We start from the raw sequence: 15,592 nt of genomic DNA, 5'->3' as shown, positions 1-15,592 counted from the left end.
GGGTGAAAAGCATAAAGCAGGTTGTGGGAAGCTCAGGCTCCTCGGGGCTCTAACAAGCCTGTGGAGAAGCAACCAGAGAAAAATATCAATGCTAGTAGTTCCCAGAATGTTACACTGCTTCTGGCTTCCTCTCTAAAGCTGATGCTCAAACCCAGATTGTGAGGTCTCTGAGGCAAGGACTGCATTTATGCAATTTCCTTATAATGCCAACTATGAAGGGGTCCTCAGGTGCTACCAAAATACAAATCATAATAATGGTCTAAAATGTGATTTTTTTTTTTCTTGCAGCTTCATGGTGAGTTAGAAAAGGGTGAGAAGGACAGCGCTGAGCTGCAGGAGTTTGCCAATGCCATCCTACAGCAGATAGCAGATCACTGTCCTGACATTCTGGAGCAAGTCGTCAACGCACTTGAGGAGTCGTCATGATCTCAGCTGCTAGCCTGAATAGAACAGAACACCTAGTGACCAAGCCCAGTCAGTCCAAGAAGTCATGAAAATGGAGAGAATTGTGAAAGAAGGACAAGGGAACAGGAAATTTTGGTGCACCTTTTACAAAGAAAGAAAGGAAAACTTTATAAATTACATGCTATCTTGGTTCTTCCAGTCTATGGTGACTGAATCGTGTCTGCATTCATCCTCTCACTGCCTTTCTACTTTGGTATCTGCCTCCCAGCTAACTTTCTCTTGTTGAGGCTTTTGGATACATCTGAGCAGAGACTTGCTGAATCCAGTGAGCGCAGAAGAGGGCTTTTGGACATGAGTGGCTATGATTTTTCCTTGAGGTAGTGAATGGGGGAGCACTTGTCTTTTGTTGCTGTTTTTTTCCCCATACAAACTGAAAGCCTGAATTTCTTAATACTAAAACTGAGAACAGTGATAAAGGCCAAGAGCTGATCACATCAGCTATCTCAGGATTTGCTGTCTGTCTCTAAATTAGTGATTTCTTATGAAAAGGGGAAAGTCTCCTTATGTGGTCCCACTGGTCACTTCCATGCAGTAACTGTGGGACAAGATAGGCATATGGGTGATTTCTGATTGGTGATTTCTGTTTATTTAGCCTCACTTTTGTTGTTCATTGGCTCTGAAGTACTGAGAATGGCTTTTTTTCAGAAGAATGTTTTCTTTAGTTGGCTTTCTTGGTCTGTCCTAGTTATTTTGCATCATAGTGTATCTCATCTGTATCTTGTAAATTCTTGTTTACAGAGAGCTTCCTTCCTTCAAACAGGCTCTGGGCAGCAGGGCAGCTCCTGGACTTGATTTTTCTCGCTTACTATTGATAATTTTTCAGGCAGTGGCTTCTGTGAATTCTAATTGCCAGGAGAGGAGTCCTACACATTGTCTACTTGAGAAAGTTGCAACAGTTGACTAAAAGTGTGATTTTTTTAAAAACCAATTTAGGTAAACTGGTAGAAGAGGCTATCTGATCACACTTACTTCAATTTAAATCAGGTTATTTTGGTTTATCTTAAGAATCGATTGAAGCTAAACTAAAATAAGCCCTTCTTAAATCAAAATAAGAGTATCTGCACCAGTGGTTCTCAAACTTCTGTACTGGTGACCCCTTTCACATAGCAAGCCTTTGAATGCGACCCCCCCCTTATAAATTAAAAACAATTTTTAATATATTTAACACCGTTATAAATGCTGGAGGCAAAGCAGGGTTTCGAGTGGAGGCTGACAGCTCATGACCCCCCATGTAATAACCTCGCAACCCCCTGAGGGGTCCCGACCCCCAGTTTGAGAACCCCGATCTACACTATGCTTTCCAGTGGTTTAAGTAATTTGGTTTAAAATCATACCATCAGTTAAACCAGTACAACTTTTGAATGTAGATGAGGCCTTAGTCATAGGCCCATCCACCCCTTACCCTTACTAAATCCCCTGCTGATAAGTGATGTGATCTCACATAGCTGATCTGTTTGTCCTTCTATTAGCAAATCAGAATCTGCATCATGGCTAGGATTCTGAATGTTCTTTCATGCACTTTGCACTAACGTTGAAGACATGGTTTTGTTGCAAGTTTTCAGTGAGCCTCTGTGAATATTCAAAGGACAGAACTTTTTGGCATCACCCTACATGCCCCTTAAAAGAATTATCCCCTTTTGAATTTTTGGTGCTCTCGTATTCCAGGTTAAGAAAACAGAGTTTTGTTACATTAAAAAAGAGGGTGGGAAGATTTGGAAGCCAGTATCATAGTGGAGAGATTGCTGGCTCTTCAGTTGCTTTCCCAGCAGGTCTGCATCAGTAGTCAATGTCTTTACTCCTGGTGTGTCGGCTCTAGCTCTGACTGATCTTTCAAAGTCTAGAAATATCTGATATTAAATGTCCGTAATCCAAGCCTTTAGGGCAGTCTCCCAATAGACCCCTTTCACCATTTGGAGCCTGCAATGTAATTTCCTCTCCCCCTCATTAAATTCTGAATCCACATCACAGAGCCCTTTCACTACCCAAAATGCTGTAGTCCCAGTCAGTTAACCCCATTTCCTTGTCTTTCAAGTCTGCAGATCAGTTTCCTTCACCCCTTTTTCCATTTTTGGGTTGACTGACCCCTCTGGATATGAAGATGATTTGCAAAGACTTGAGAGTCAACACTCATCCTGCGCTTATCTGAAAATAGCACTGAAAGTCAAGGCAAGAAAAGGCTTTTCACTGGCATTCCCATAAAATATAATGAATAGTTTTAAAGTAAACCATGTCTAAGCTCATTCTACCTTTCTCATTATGAAAGGACATAGTGGGTTATCCATTGCCAACAGCAAACCACTTAAAGGAATTCAAGCTTCTCCTCTTATTGGTATAAAAGGGAACGTCTTAGGGGGAACTGGATCAGTAATAGTGTCCCTTCCTGAGTTTCCTATGATGTTCACATTTATTTGTTTTGAGCCTTTGTTGCTTTGCAAATCAAGAAATACAGCTTTAGTTCTCACTGCCGTAATAGGCAGTGTCTGACGCTTTTTTGTCATTGAGTGGGAAAGGAGTGGGAACCTGACTGGTTGCAAGGGTGAAACAGCATGTACCGGAAGACATATAGACAGTGACTGTACATACCACTGAGCCATGCCTCATACCAGAGCCGCTCCCTTGGCCTTATTATTTGAGTCAGCACGTTTTGATAGAAACTGTTTTGAAATCTTTCCTCTTGCTTTCTCTTCATCACCCATAATTACTCACTTTAGGAATTTAATGCTGCCTATAAAACCATCACAGCCATCGTTGTAGCATCTTCCCACCACCACTGCTTCCTGACTGTCCCATTAGCTTATATGGTCAAATCTCCAGCTGTCCTTGTTCCCTGCTGTAAAATAATCCTCTTTCTGTGAGAAGCTGTGGAATTTTCCTTATCGATGGTTCAAATGACTCCTACTCGTAAACCTTTTACTGAGATGCTCCTTGATAGTGTTTCTGTGGAGGGGAGGGGAGTGAATAGTGGTCATTTGTGGCTATTACTTCAGTTCCCTTTGTTTATTGCACTGCCCATAAATCACAAGAAACCCCTGATTTTCCATGCTGGGACTTCTAGGGTCTTTAACACAGCTGCCACCATGTGGCTGCACTTCTGTACAACTGGAACTGCCTCAACAAAAGCATGTCAATCTCATGACAGTGGGTGCAAGGTTTGTGCAGTGAAAGCCACATAAATCCTACTGTTTGCACTCTACACTGCTTCCAGCATGTTCTTTGGACGGATTTGTCAAGCAGGGATAATTCTCACACTGGCCATTGGGTTTTTATCTTCAAGTAACACATCTGCTGTTTTTCTCCATCTGAAATATTGTGCCTTGCTGCATTTCCTTCCATTACCTACTGTAGTCTTGTTGGGCTCCTAGCCCTGCCACTGTGAACCTTGATCTAAGCCCTCAGTAAAGTGAGTGAGCCAGATCTTATCTGGGAACAGACTTGATCTGACTTGATCTCTAGTGAACTGTTACAGATAATCTCCTTTATCCTGCTTAGATAGAGATCATATCATGCTGAATAGCCCTTGGAGCTGTTTGATTCAGGGAGAGATGGCTGGCCATTAATTAATACTGAACATGACCCATCTCAACATTTTTTCTTTATGGAGTGCCATGTCATTAGCCTTAGGGTAACTCATGGATTTAGGTGACGTAGGATCCATCATGAGATGGCATATCATTCATGCACATGGTGGCGGGAGGGGAAGGGTGTCCTGGGGGGGGGGGTATCCCCACATGCATGTGTGCAGTCACCCTGTTGCCCAATCTATCACAGCTCTTTTAAACTTGTATTTCCCCATCTCAATTGCCAGGGAGACCTAGCCAGTATCCAGGAAATACAGCTCTACAATGCAGTATAGTATTCCTGGCAAATCCATTTGCCCTTTCTGTTTTCCTGCCCCAGAGTCCAGTTTCCAAGGAAAACCTTACAAAAAGAGTCTGTGGAATCTTGCTTATTCTTGTCACATTCATGGAGTTCCGCTTGCTATAAAATTATGATGGGGTTTTATTGGTTTAATAATTTTTTCTTTCAAGCTATTAAAGTGCTTATTTGCAGAGAAGCTGACAGGTTTAAGAACTGGAGAAACTCTCCATAATAGATTAAACAGGATATGTTATCAGGGTTTGAGTGTAGATACAAGTGGAGCTCCTCAAGCCCCACTTAGTCACGATCCCCAAGAATCCAAGATCATTTCCTTTGCACCAAATGTGGTTTAAAAACACTAATGAAACGGACACTGCAACACTAGAACGGCAAAAATAGTGACACTATTCGTGATTGGAGGAAGAATTGATGAGCTGCATGCCAGGTGAAACTCTAGACTTGTGGTATTGTCTCTTATGTGGACTACCTTTGGCCAGATCTCCCCCTAAGAAATGCCAAACCCTCTTTGCAAAATCCAAACTTCAGGTAATCTCAGGGGGTGGGGATGAAGGTTGTGAGATACAAGAATCTTTATGTGCCGTTTTCAGGTGTACTTCTGGACTAATACCTCCTCTAGCAATTTTGTGATACTTTGTGTCTCCTGTTATTTTGTACCAGGGAAGAATGGAGACCTCTTTTCAGAGGAGTGCTAATGTCAGAGACCCATCTCTGGCCTCACACACCCTCTTTTCTAAACCCAGTGGTATCTGTTTTTCCTCACCCTTATAGCTCCCACCCATAGCTGCTGCTAATGTTTGTGTTAGGAAATTCTCACATCTGATAAAGGGTAAAATGGAGCAGCCCCCACGCATCCCATTGTCACTCACTGCCATGAAGGTTTCCTTACAAAGGGTGGTGGGATAAAGAAACCTCTATTGATTCCAATATAAAGCAAAAGTTCTACTACATCACCAGTGTACATACTCCACAAGGACTTCAATGAACTAAAAAGGAAAGTAGTACAATCGTCTGGGATTAAAAGAAGCCCCCACTCAACTGAGCATCTGCACTGACCCAGACAGCGGAAACAGAAGGCTCTGGATAAATAACACTGCCCCAGTGAAGCTAGTGGAGTGGGAGGGTCAGGCAAAGAGCATTTTTGGACTGTGCTGAACTGACAAGATAAACTCTTCTCTGCCAATCTCATGGTCATGGCAGAGAATGTGTGTCAGGTTTTTTAAACAAAATAATGTTTTTAATGGGGTTTTTTTCCATGTAAGAAGAGGGAACCCTATGCTACAACAGATCCTTCTGAACTAAATGGCTGTGTCTGCAATTTTTTAAAAAAAGAAAACGGTTTCAAAACTTTTTAGTGTCAAATGCATAAACACAAGAATGCTGACTTTTTCCAGTGTGTGTGGCGAGTGCTGTAACCTTATCATCGGTATTTCCCCTGACTTTTTCAGGGTATTTTTTCCTGTTTTGTTTTCTGCTTGTCAATATTGTCTGTGTGGTCCTATGGTTTGGACAGTTACCAACAGTGCGTGTCTGTTGTCAGATTAAAAAAAAAAAGTGATAGAAGTAGAACTGAAAAAGATGTGTTTTTAAAAATATAATAATAAATGTAAATAAAAGGAATTCAAGTTATGACACAGCAAAGCTCTGACTCCTCCTCCTGGGTTTGTAAGGAAAACGATTTGTGTGGGCTCATGATTATAATCAATTGCCTTTAACAGGCTAGTGACATCAAAACTAGTTTGGTCTCTTAGGAAATCACCCCATACTGTATGTTCCCTCTCCCCCAGTTTTACACTGTACATACTAACCACAGAGTATAGAAATGGGAGGGGAAAATAGTGTTTTAGAAACTAGTCTTTACTAGTAAAGTTATCACCCATTGATACAAATGGATTGGATGCTTTGGGGCAAATTTTCAGACATTGGCACTTGAACTGTACCTATAAATTATGTGGGCATGTGCAAATGCATATTGGCTTCTACAGTTACCAGTTCACATAATGCAATGCTTATATTGCAGGTGCCTGTTTTTAAAACTGTATCCAGCATCTTTTGTGCAGCGTTAAAGGGCTTCCAGCCTTTTTCTGCTCCAGTTGTTTCAAAGATTGGACTATATAAAAAGACTCTGTCAACTTCAAACTGCATATTGGTAAACAGACACATTTCTGTATTCGTGTTGTTAGTGACACCTTAAGTTATTTTAAATGAATGTATTTTTTACAATTCTATTTTTCACTATGCTGTTTGTTTACTTTTTGCACTTTTTCTAGTTTGGACATTGAAAACTAAGGCAATCAGTTTCACTTTCATGTCCTGCAGTGTTTGGGTTTATTTGTTCAAAACCAACTGTTTCCATTAAAAATAAAAATCAGGGAACCATTTCTGTTAATAGGCTCTAGTCTTAGACTTTGTAAAAGCTTAACTCTATAAATCTAAATTTCAAGCCAAACACTGACCCTTTACTCTACTTTTGTCCATTCACCCAGCTCTCAATGGTTCCGATCAGGTCTCAATTTTAGTGAAGTGTATGTAATAACACTTTTGCTTTTATCTAGTAACCTCAGTATTTGGGAAGAGCATTTATTTCCGTTTGGCCTGTACCTGTGCCAGACTTGCAGAACTTAAGTTTTGAGTTCAGTAATTGTCTCTCTTAATATTTACTGATGTATTTGTTACAGTAATTCCTGGGGCTGCTATACTGATAAAGTGCTTATGGATTTCTGAAGGAGAATAACTCAGATGGGACCACAGCCAGGGGAACCATTTCTGTGCTGATCTAACATGCTGCTCCAAGGCCACTAAAACAGTATTAGTGTTTCTCTCTGATTGATTAAATGATGGATAGCACACCAGATTCTGCTTTACCAAATTGTTCCTGGGAGTAGCCCAGTGGATTGTCATAAGGAATAAAATTTGTGGGACACCCACTCTATAGCCAGGGATCCCTTATTTGCTTTGGAAGAGACATGTTGCACTTTAGTGGAGGAGGAGGTTGGCTTTGGATATAGAGTCTGGCATACTTGAGTTCCTTTTGGAAAAGCAGCAGCAGGAGACATTGATGTCTGTGATGCAAGTGTGCACGCTGCCTTCAACTTGTATGTGTTTTATTGCTGGAGTCATGTTGCTGACAGGATAATGAAATTGCAAAGAAAATTGTGTTATATTCAACTTTGCCTTGATAATATAAACACTTTTTGTTCATTTTTTCTTTTTTTTATTCACAAACTAAAGTCATCGAGAAATTATAAAATTATTTAAAAACTCTGTGCTGTCCCTTTCTTTCAGTCCCATTGTGTCTTGTGTAATGTTTTCTCCCCCAGATTTTGGATTAGGGAGGGGTCTTGTTTCCTACTGGGGATGCAGAATGTATCCAGAATGAGCTATTCTCTTTCTGTTGCTTCCATCCTTCCAAAGTAAGTTGACTTAAAGTATTGCTCCAGAGAGGGCCTGAATCCCAAGCGAACACCTTGCATTGAGACAATTTCAGAGCCATCTCCTGTGTGGTCACATGTCTGGAAGCACATCTTGTTCAAAACTAAAAAGTCATCATCCTATAGAATAAAATGCCCACAAGCACATCCCCTGTGCAAACTAAATTAAAGCTCTATCCCCAAGGCATCAGATACCCAACAACATGAGAATGGTGCTAGGTCCCACAAAGTGATCTATGCCAGGCCTCACAGAATGGAAAAAGTGGGTTCTACCGAGTGTCCTATTTCCAGCAGCATGTTATGGGCACAAGCAATTTCTGCCTGTGACTGTTTCATCACTGCCTTCAGAAATCCTCATTTTTCTGGAGTTTATAACCTTTCTAAAGAGAATTACCCATAGCTGCAACTGTGGGTCCCAAGTCCCCATGGGGATGAAATATCCCTTTTAAATGCCTCCCACCAGATCATTCCTACCTATGCTCTCACTTTGAGGAGGATGTTCCTCACCAAAGTGACAGAACACTGCTTCTAATGAATTTTTCTTTGGAAGAATGTTGCTTTCTGCTTTTATCCATCTACACTGCAGATTTTTCCACGAGTTTTTTTCTGGTTCTGTGCCTGCTTCTTTCTGTTGATTTGTCATCTCTTCAAGAGGCCCATAAGATCCTGAATTATTGTTTCTATGATGGTGACTTTCTCTGTGGGCCTGGTAGTTCCACTTCCTTTACCAATTGGATTTCAGTCACTTGGTTGTCAAACACAACACAGACCGTGTGGAAAAAGAATACCTAGAGATTAGGGGTTTCAAGTACTCTCTGTAATGAACAGTCCAGCAGCCTTTTGATTCTAAGGCCCTGTGTACACTACCGGGGTAAGTCGACCTAAGTTACATCAACTCCAGCTATATTATTCACGTAGCTGAAGTATTGACAGGTTTCAGAGGAACAGCCGTGTTAGTCTGTATTCGCAAAAAGAAAAGGAGTACTTGTGGCACCTTAGAGACTAACCAATTTATTTGAGCATGAGCTTTCGTGAGCTACAGCTCACTTCATCAGATGCATACCGTGGAAACTGCAGCAGACTTTATATACACACAGAGAATATGAAACAATACCTCCTCCCACCCCACTGTCCTGCTGGTAATAGCTTATCTAAAGTGATCAACAGGTGGATCACCTGTTGAGAAAACCTGGATTTGTGCTGGAAATGGCCCACCTGTTGATCACTTTAGATAAGCTATTACCAGCAGGACAGTGGGGTGGGAGGAGGTATTGTTTCATATTCTCTGTGTGTATATAAAGTCTGCTGCAGTTTCCACGGTATGCATCTGATGAAGTGAGCTGTAGCTCACGAAAGCTCATGCTCAAATAAATTGGTTAGTCTCTAAGGTGCCACAAGTACTCCTTTTCTTGTAGCTGAAGTAGTGTAACTTAGGTCAACTTACTGCAGTGTCTACACTGTGCTGCGTCAACGGGAGACACTCTCCCGTCAACTTACCTTATTTCTCTCATTCCGGTGGAGTACCTCGACCGGAGTGTGCTCTGCGGTCAATTTAGTGGATCTTCACTTCTAGACCCGCTAAATTGACCCCCGCTGAATCAATCACAGCAGCTTTGATCCCCAGTCAGTGTAAACATGGTCACATGACCTAAATCTGTTTTATGCTCACTTTAGTGTCTTGGGTTGAAAAGAGATCAGCTGAATGAAATCACATGCATTAAATTTAACCAATCTCTGTAAAACGAGATATCTGTAAGCTTGAAAATAATGCAAGTGCTATTTCTGAATATGTCTTTTCAAACACTAGGACAATTGAAAGTCACTGTGAGAGTACATCTTCAAGCAGACAGGAGCCATTAATTGCCAGAGTACAATTGAGCTAATGCACACACTCTCTAGTTGGTATGTTGAACTCCTGTATCCCTGCAGTCTGCCTTATGTTTTGGATGGCCCATAATAACAACATTGTTCATGCTCGTTATTGGGTTACATTTTATGTGTTGTGCAGTAAAACAGTACAAGGCATCCTGAATAAGATTTTGTGTTTACTGCTGTTATTGTGATTAAAAAAAACAAGCAAGACTTAAGTGAAAAGGCGAGATACTTTAGAATGCTCAACCCAGTGATCAAAGAAGCTTAAACTTTTTCTTACTCCTTCTTACAATATATTTCAAACGCAGGTTACAGTAGAGGCCCCTTTCCACATATACTAGCCATCCATATTCCCCTGAGACCTACACTTCTTATCTCTATGCAACACACACTTCTACTGACTCTCACTTGTGCTCTGCTACATACAATGGAAACCTCGCACCTGCAGCTTCTGATACAAGCGCATTGTCCTGTCATACAGGGGAAACGTCTCTGTAATGTAAGTAATGCAAATAACAGAAAGGCGGATTGACATAGTCCCCCATCCTATACAAAGTGCCAAAAGTTGGAGTATTTTAGAGCCCTATATAAAAGTGTGTGTATAAAGACTCAGTGTTAGCCAGAATCATGTTTAAATATGGTTCTTCCCTGCAAGATGTTACTAGTTTTTCCAATACCATTTTCCTAGTCAATGTAATCCAGGTCTCTCCAGTTTAAAATCATGTACTCTAGAATAGAACATGGTTTGTAAAATGGTAGATCTGGGAATCACAGAAACAGTGTTGAACCCATGTTAGCGTCTTACTGGGAAAAGAGACATATTTAATAAAAATAGTTTAGATTACCAATTTCCCTTTATACTAGATAAGCCCAAAGGACTTCTTCCAGTATACCAAACACCTATTGTAACTGATGGGGTGTGAAGCTCTAGGGTGCAGCAGCTGATATTGGGGTTTACTTAAGATATGGATGGTGGTAAATAAATGATCAGTAGCTAGTGTTTAACCATCAGAAATATTAAAACTGCTTTCAATTAGTCATTAACTAGACCTACTTTTAAGGATCAGAACTTACAACCACTTTGAATAAAACTATCATTTATTTTAATAGGAATTCTGCAAGTGTAGTGTCTACAGAACCAGCCCCTGAGAAAGTATAAGTAAGACATTTGATTTCTTTAGAAAAGGGGCAAGTTGCTGCTCTGACCCAAAAAACCTCTCCAGAAAAGATCTTCCAATTTGAACAAATCTTTCATTTTCTGTAACTGTGTGTTATTCTGGGGAGGCACAAGTTTGGGGATTTACAGGAACCCATTTAAATGCTATTATACAACACAGAGACTGTTTTTAACTTTATGAGTAAGCTATTTTCTTGTAGTGCTATGTATTGAAAATATATATATTTTTTTCAGTATATTATATCCGTCCAAACAGGCACTGTGCTCAACCCCTACTCTGCCCAGGGCACCGCCCCCCACCTCCACCCCTACCCCACCTTTTCCCTTCCTGCCCAGTTCCACCCCCTTCCTGCTCTTCCTCCCCCCGGTGCCTCCTGCAAGCCATGGAACAGCTGTTCGCAGCAAGCGGGAGGCGCTGGGAGCAAGGGGGAGGAGTTGATCAGCAGGGCCGCCAGCAGGCGGGAGGCACTGGGGGGTGGGAACAGGCTGCCGGTGTAATTTTTTTCTGCGGGTTCTCCAGCCCTGAAGCATCCACGGAGTTGGCGCCTGTGTATACACACACACTTATGTATCGTGATATTTTTATATAATACATAATGGCATTTTAAAAGCTACATTAAAATAATGTTAAGATTGCAGAATCAAACACTCAAAAGTTAGGAAATGCCAGAATTTAGGTTATTTGTACACCTTTAATTTGCCCCCTACCACCCCCCAGTGCACATATGTATGATACAGTCTTTAATTACATTCTAACTTTTTTTTCTTCCCCACAGAACCCCTGTCTCATTCAGGGCACAAGACGTATATGTTTTGTTCTCCCAAAAGTTAGTCACTGCACCCACAAACATTAATTTCTTCAAATAAGGAATTATACATAGATGCTGATTCTACTGTGAGATACACTTTTCCCTAGACTGCTAATATTCCATTCCAGGGCCTATAATCAATTGTCTCAATCCAGCATTAACATCCAAGATCTACACACAGAGCCTGATTCAAACCCCACTGAAATCAATAGGAATATTTCAGCTGACTTCAGTGGGCTTTGGATGAGGCCCTAAGTGGCTGGTGCTGCAAATGTTTCCTCACATGACTAATCACATTGAAATCATGGGACTGCTCCTGGAAGGAGGGACTAAAAGCACAGGTATGTGTTCGCAGGATCAGCTCCTCTGTTCTCCCACGTATAGAGCCCTGCACAGATATAAGGCCCCCAACCCTGTCCACTGGGCAGGCACCAGGCTCACCGGACGCTCCTTTCGCCACTGAGGTACCCAGTGGAGCCCTGCACCTCCGCAGATACCGATTTATATCCACAGATATCTGCATCCATGGATATAAAGTTGTATCGCAGAGCTCTACCCATGTACTGCCTTCAAGTAGAGTTCAGCCTCAATGAAATCCCTGACCTGGGTTCATATCTGAAATACCCAGCCCACAGCTGTTTCTAAATTGAGACAGATCTGACTACCTAGGAAGGCTCAGACTTCAAGCTGCAAGCCTGCCCTGGAGCTGGGGTTTTGGTCTAGCCCTTTATAAAAAGTTCATTCAGATCCAGAACGAAGTTTGGTTCAAACGCTTCTATCCTTTCAGTCATTCTTCCTTTAATCTGTCTATAAAACTCCTTTGGTTCCAGGGGCTGTGCTGTAGGACTCCAATGCAATCATTTTGCAGACACTGTAATTTAATGCCTTTCACATACCTAATTCTGAGCCCAGCCAAGCCTGCAGTTTATTTTTTGTTTAACATGCTTAGCTACTGCCCTTGACAGAGGTATCTGGCCCTTCTATACAAAACACTTGAGCAGGATGGCTAAAGCAATAAAACATCTATGATTGAATAGTGCCCTGGAGTATACCTCTCCTTCCACCTCCACTCCTGTGCTGAACACAGGCCTCCCTCAAGATTACAGTGGCCAGTGCTGAGCCCCATACATACTGACACTGCCCAGTGCACTGAGTACTTTGAACTTTAATTACACCCAGTTACACCTAGTGGCTTTGATAATTGAAATCTTCAGGTAGTTAATAAGAATCCTGGCTCCTTAAGTGGTTAAACATTAACCTTGATGGGGCAGCAAACACAGGGTCCAACATAGATTGTCTGAGATCTGTCACGAAGTCACTTTAAAAAAAAAACCAAAACCAGGAAGCGCCAATCTGGTACTAATACACTGGTGCATCTCCTCTATTTCTCCTTATTGACTAGAAAATTAGCTCTCTTTTTCAGCCAGAACCTTTTCAGAGAGCATATTAATCCTCCCATGCATACATACTGTGGATATGTATGCTGGCATCCAAAGTGCTACACAAGGATATGTAAGGATGTAGAGGAATTGTGATACATATGATTAAGGACTGTATGCAACAGCGGTAGAAGTTATTCATGCAGGTTTAACTTGGGCATATCATGAGTCTGAAATGATACCATGCAATTTGATTCACATAGTTTTTGTATGGTCTAGTATTTTCATAGTGTTGGTTATTTTTATTCAATCATTAAAATATAAGGAAACAAACTACAAAATTATTTTGGATATCTTGAACCATTGCCACTTTTGAAATTAGGGATACTTTATGCTGATACCCTTATTGCTGTAGATTAGTGTATTTTGGCTTTAGTTTTATTTACTCTATCCTAGCTGTGGAGATAACCATGTACAACTATTTACTCAGGAAGTCAGGGTGCAGCTGCAGCCAGAGGGAGCTTGAGAAGCTTGGAAACTCTACAGGGCTATGGCGTACCACAGCCAAAGAAAGGTGCGGTACTCAGCTCAGGAGAGTCAGGCCCTTTATGCATCTCTTGCAGTGGATGGGGATCAAACATGCACATAAAAAAACTGGCAAGTTACCTGATCCAAACAGATTCCCACCTAAGTATTATAAGCTATTGCCTAACAGGGCATCAAACCTCATTTTAGATACCTTCAGGTGACACCAAATAGAGACAATTTTATTGGGTCTGGAAAAAAATCTTGCTCTATCTGTTATCCTTTAAAAATGTAGCTTTGTGTTTGATTGTCATGGATAAAGGCCAGTGTTGTCTTTAATCAATACTGATTGTAAAATTCTGGCCAAATATTGGGCTCTAGGATTGGATTTCACTTTATCCTACTGATTTGTGGCAGATTTGTTTGATTAAAGCTTAATACTCAGTGGATGGTGTGGGTGGATTACTGGTTATCCTTTTGAAGAACAAAAATCTGATATCCCGGTTGCTGCTTTTTCACTCGATGTGATGCGGAAAAAGGGTTCAACAATATTGGATGGCCTTTTCTGTTCCATGATCTGCCTGCTTTGGGCTTTCAGGAGGAATTTATTTCTTGGGTGAATCTCTTAAACATCAATCTATTTGAATCGTTCTTAACCAACAGTATGTGTTCATGCCCCTTTCAGTTTTAGAAAAGGTACTTGGACATGATGGCCTCTCTTCTCATTTCTTAGCTGTAGCACTTTTAGCAATTATGATACAAAATTAAGTGAACAGCAAAAGTGTTAATAGGATTGTGCAGAATCTTTGGCTTTGTGCACATGATGTTTTTGCTTACCTTGTCTAACCTGAGTGTCTAGTCCCTATCTTTTAAAGATGCTCTGGCTTCTGGGGATTTAATTTAGGATAAACTGGAAGTCATGCTGTTATCTGGATTCTATACACAAAATTTGATTCCCACAATGGAGAATTGTATGGCAAATGGGATAAATAATACCTGCTGATCTATAACATATTGTTGTGGAGAACTTCTTTCCACTGATCAACAAGATTCAAAGGCTATCAGTAAATGGAAATTACGCTAACTTTCTCTGTGGAGATGAATTTATCCCCTTAAAAAGAATTCTCTGTTCACAGTCATCTGCTGTAATTACTACTACTTCATTACTATGGCCAAGATTTTCAAAACTAAGAGTCTAATGTTAGACTCCTGGTCTACAGTACGTGGTTATTTCGGAATTAGCCGAGTTAATTCAAAATAAAACTGATTCCATCCACATGACCAAACCGTTTTTTTTTCAATTTAAAGGGCTCTTTAATCTGATTTCTGTACTCCACCTCGGCAAGTGGAGTAACGCTAAAATTGAGATTGCAGTTCCAGATTACAGGTATGTGGACGCAATTCGACATTATTGGCCTCCGGGAACTATCCCAGAATGCTCCCTTGTGACCGCTGTGGACAACGCTCTCAACTCCGATGCACTAGCCAGGTAGGCAGTAAAAGCCCTAGGAACTTTTTAATTTAATTTCCTGTTTGGTCACCATCAGCACAGTCCACCATCACAGGCGACCATGCAGAGTCCACCATCACAAGAGACCACGCAGTCCCGGATTTGCAGACGAGCTCCAGCATGATCCAAACGGAAGGTACTGGATCTCACTGCATGTTGGGGAGATGAATCTGTTATGGCAGCACAACATTCCAAAAAAAGAAATGCAAATATGTACGCTAAAGTCTTCAGGGCCAGGACGGAAAGAGGCTACTCCAGGGACACAAAGCAGTGTCATACAAAAATCAAGCTCAGGCAAGCGTACCAAAAAGCCAGGGAGGCGAACGGGTGCTCTGGGTCACAGTTCTATACATGCCACTTCTACCGTGAGCTGCATCCAATAATGGGGAGTGATGCCACCACTACCCCACCACTGTCTGTTGACACCTGGCAAGGGGAGAGTTGCACGGAGCGAGGAGGATGAGTTATTGGAGGACGAAGAGGAGGAGGAGAACAGTGCACGGGCGGCAAGTAGGGAATCCATTTTCCCCCCTAGCCAGGAACTAGTC

At 41.4% G+C, this 15,592-nt stretch overlaps 1 protein-coding gene across 7 annotated transcripts in view; it reads left to right on the top strand.

Annotated features, from left to right (window-relative positions):
- Window positions 1-7,605, top strand: part of ERC1 (ELKS/RAB6-interacting/CAST family member 1) — a 538,100-nt gene extending 530,495 nt beyond the window's left edge. For all 7 annotated transcript variants that reach the window (XM_048828774.2, XM_048828736.2, XM_048828743.2 and 4 more), the window contains one exon: window positions 289-7,605. In XM_048828774.2, coding sequence (XP_048684731.1) covers window positions 289-426 — 138 coding nt within the window. In that variant the 3' untranslated portion in view covers window positions 427-7,605. The remainder of the gene's footprint in view (window positions 1-288) is intronic.
- The last annotated feature ends 7,987 nt before the right edge of the window (window positions 7,606-15,592 follow it).

This window comes from Caretta caretta, chromosome 1, assembly GCF_965140235.1.
Source record: "Caretta caretta isolate rCarCar2 chromosome 1, rCarCar1.hap1, whole genome shotgun sequence".
NCBI lineage: Eukaryota > Metazoa > Chordata > Testudines > Cheloniidae > Caretta > Caretta caretta.
This window is presented reverse-complemented; position numbering and strand designations above follow the sequence as displayed.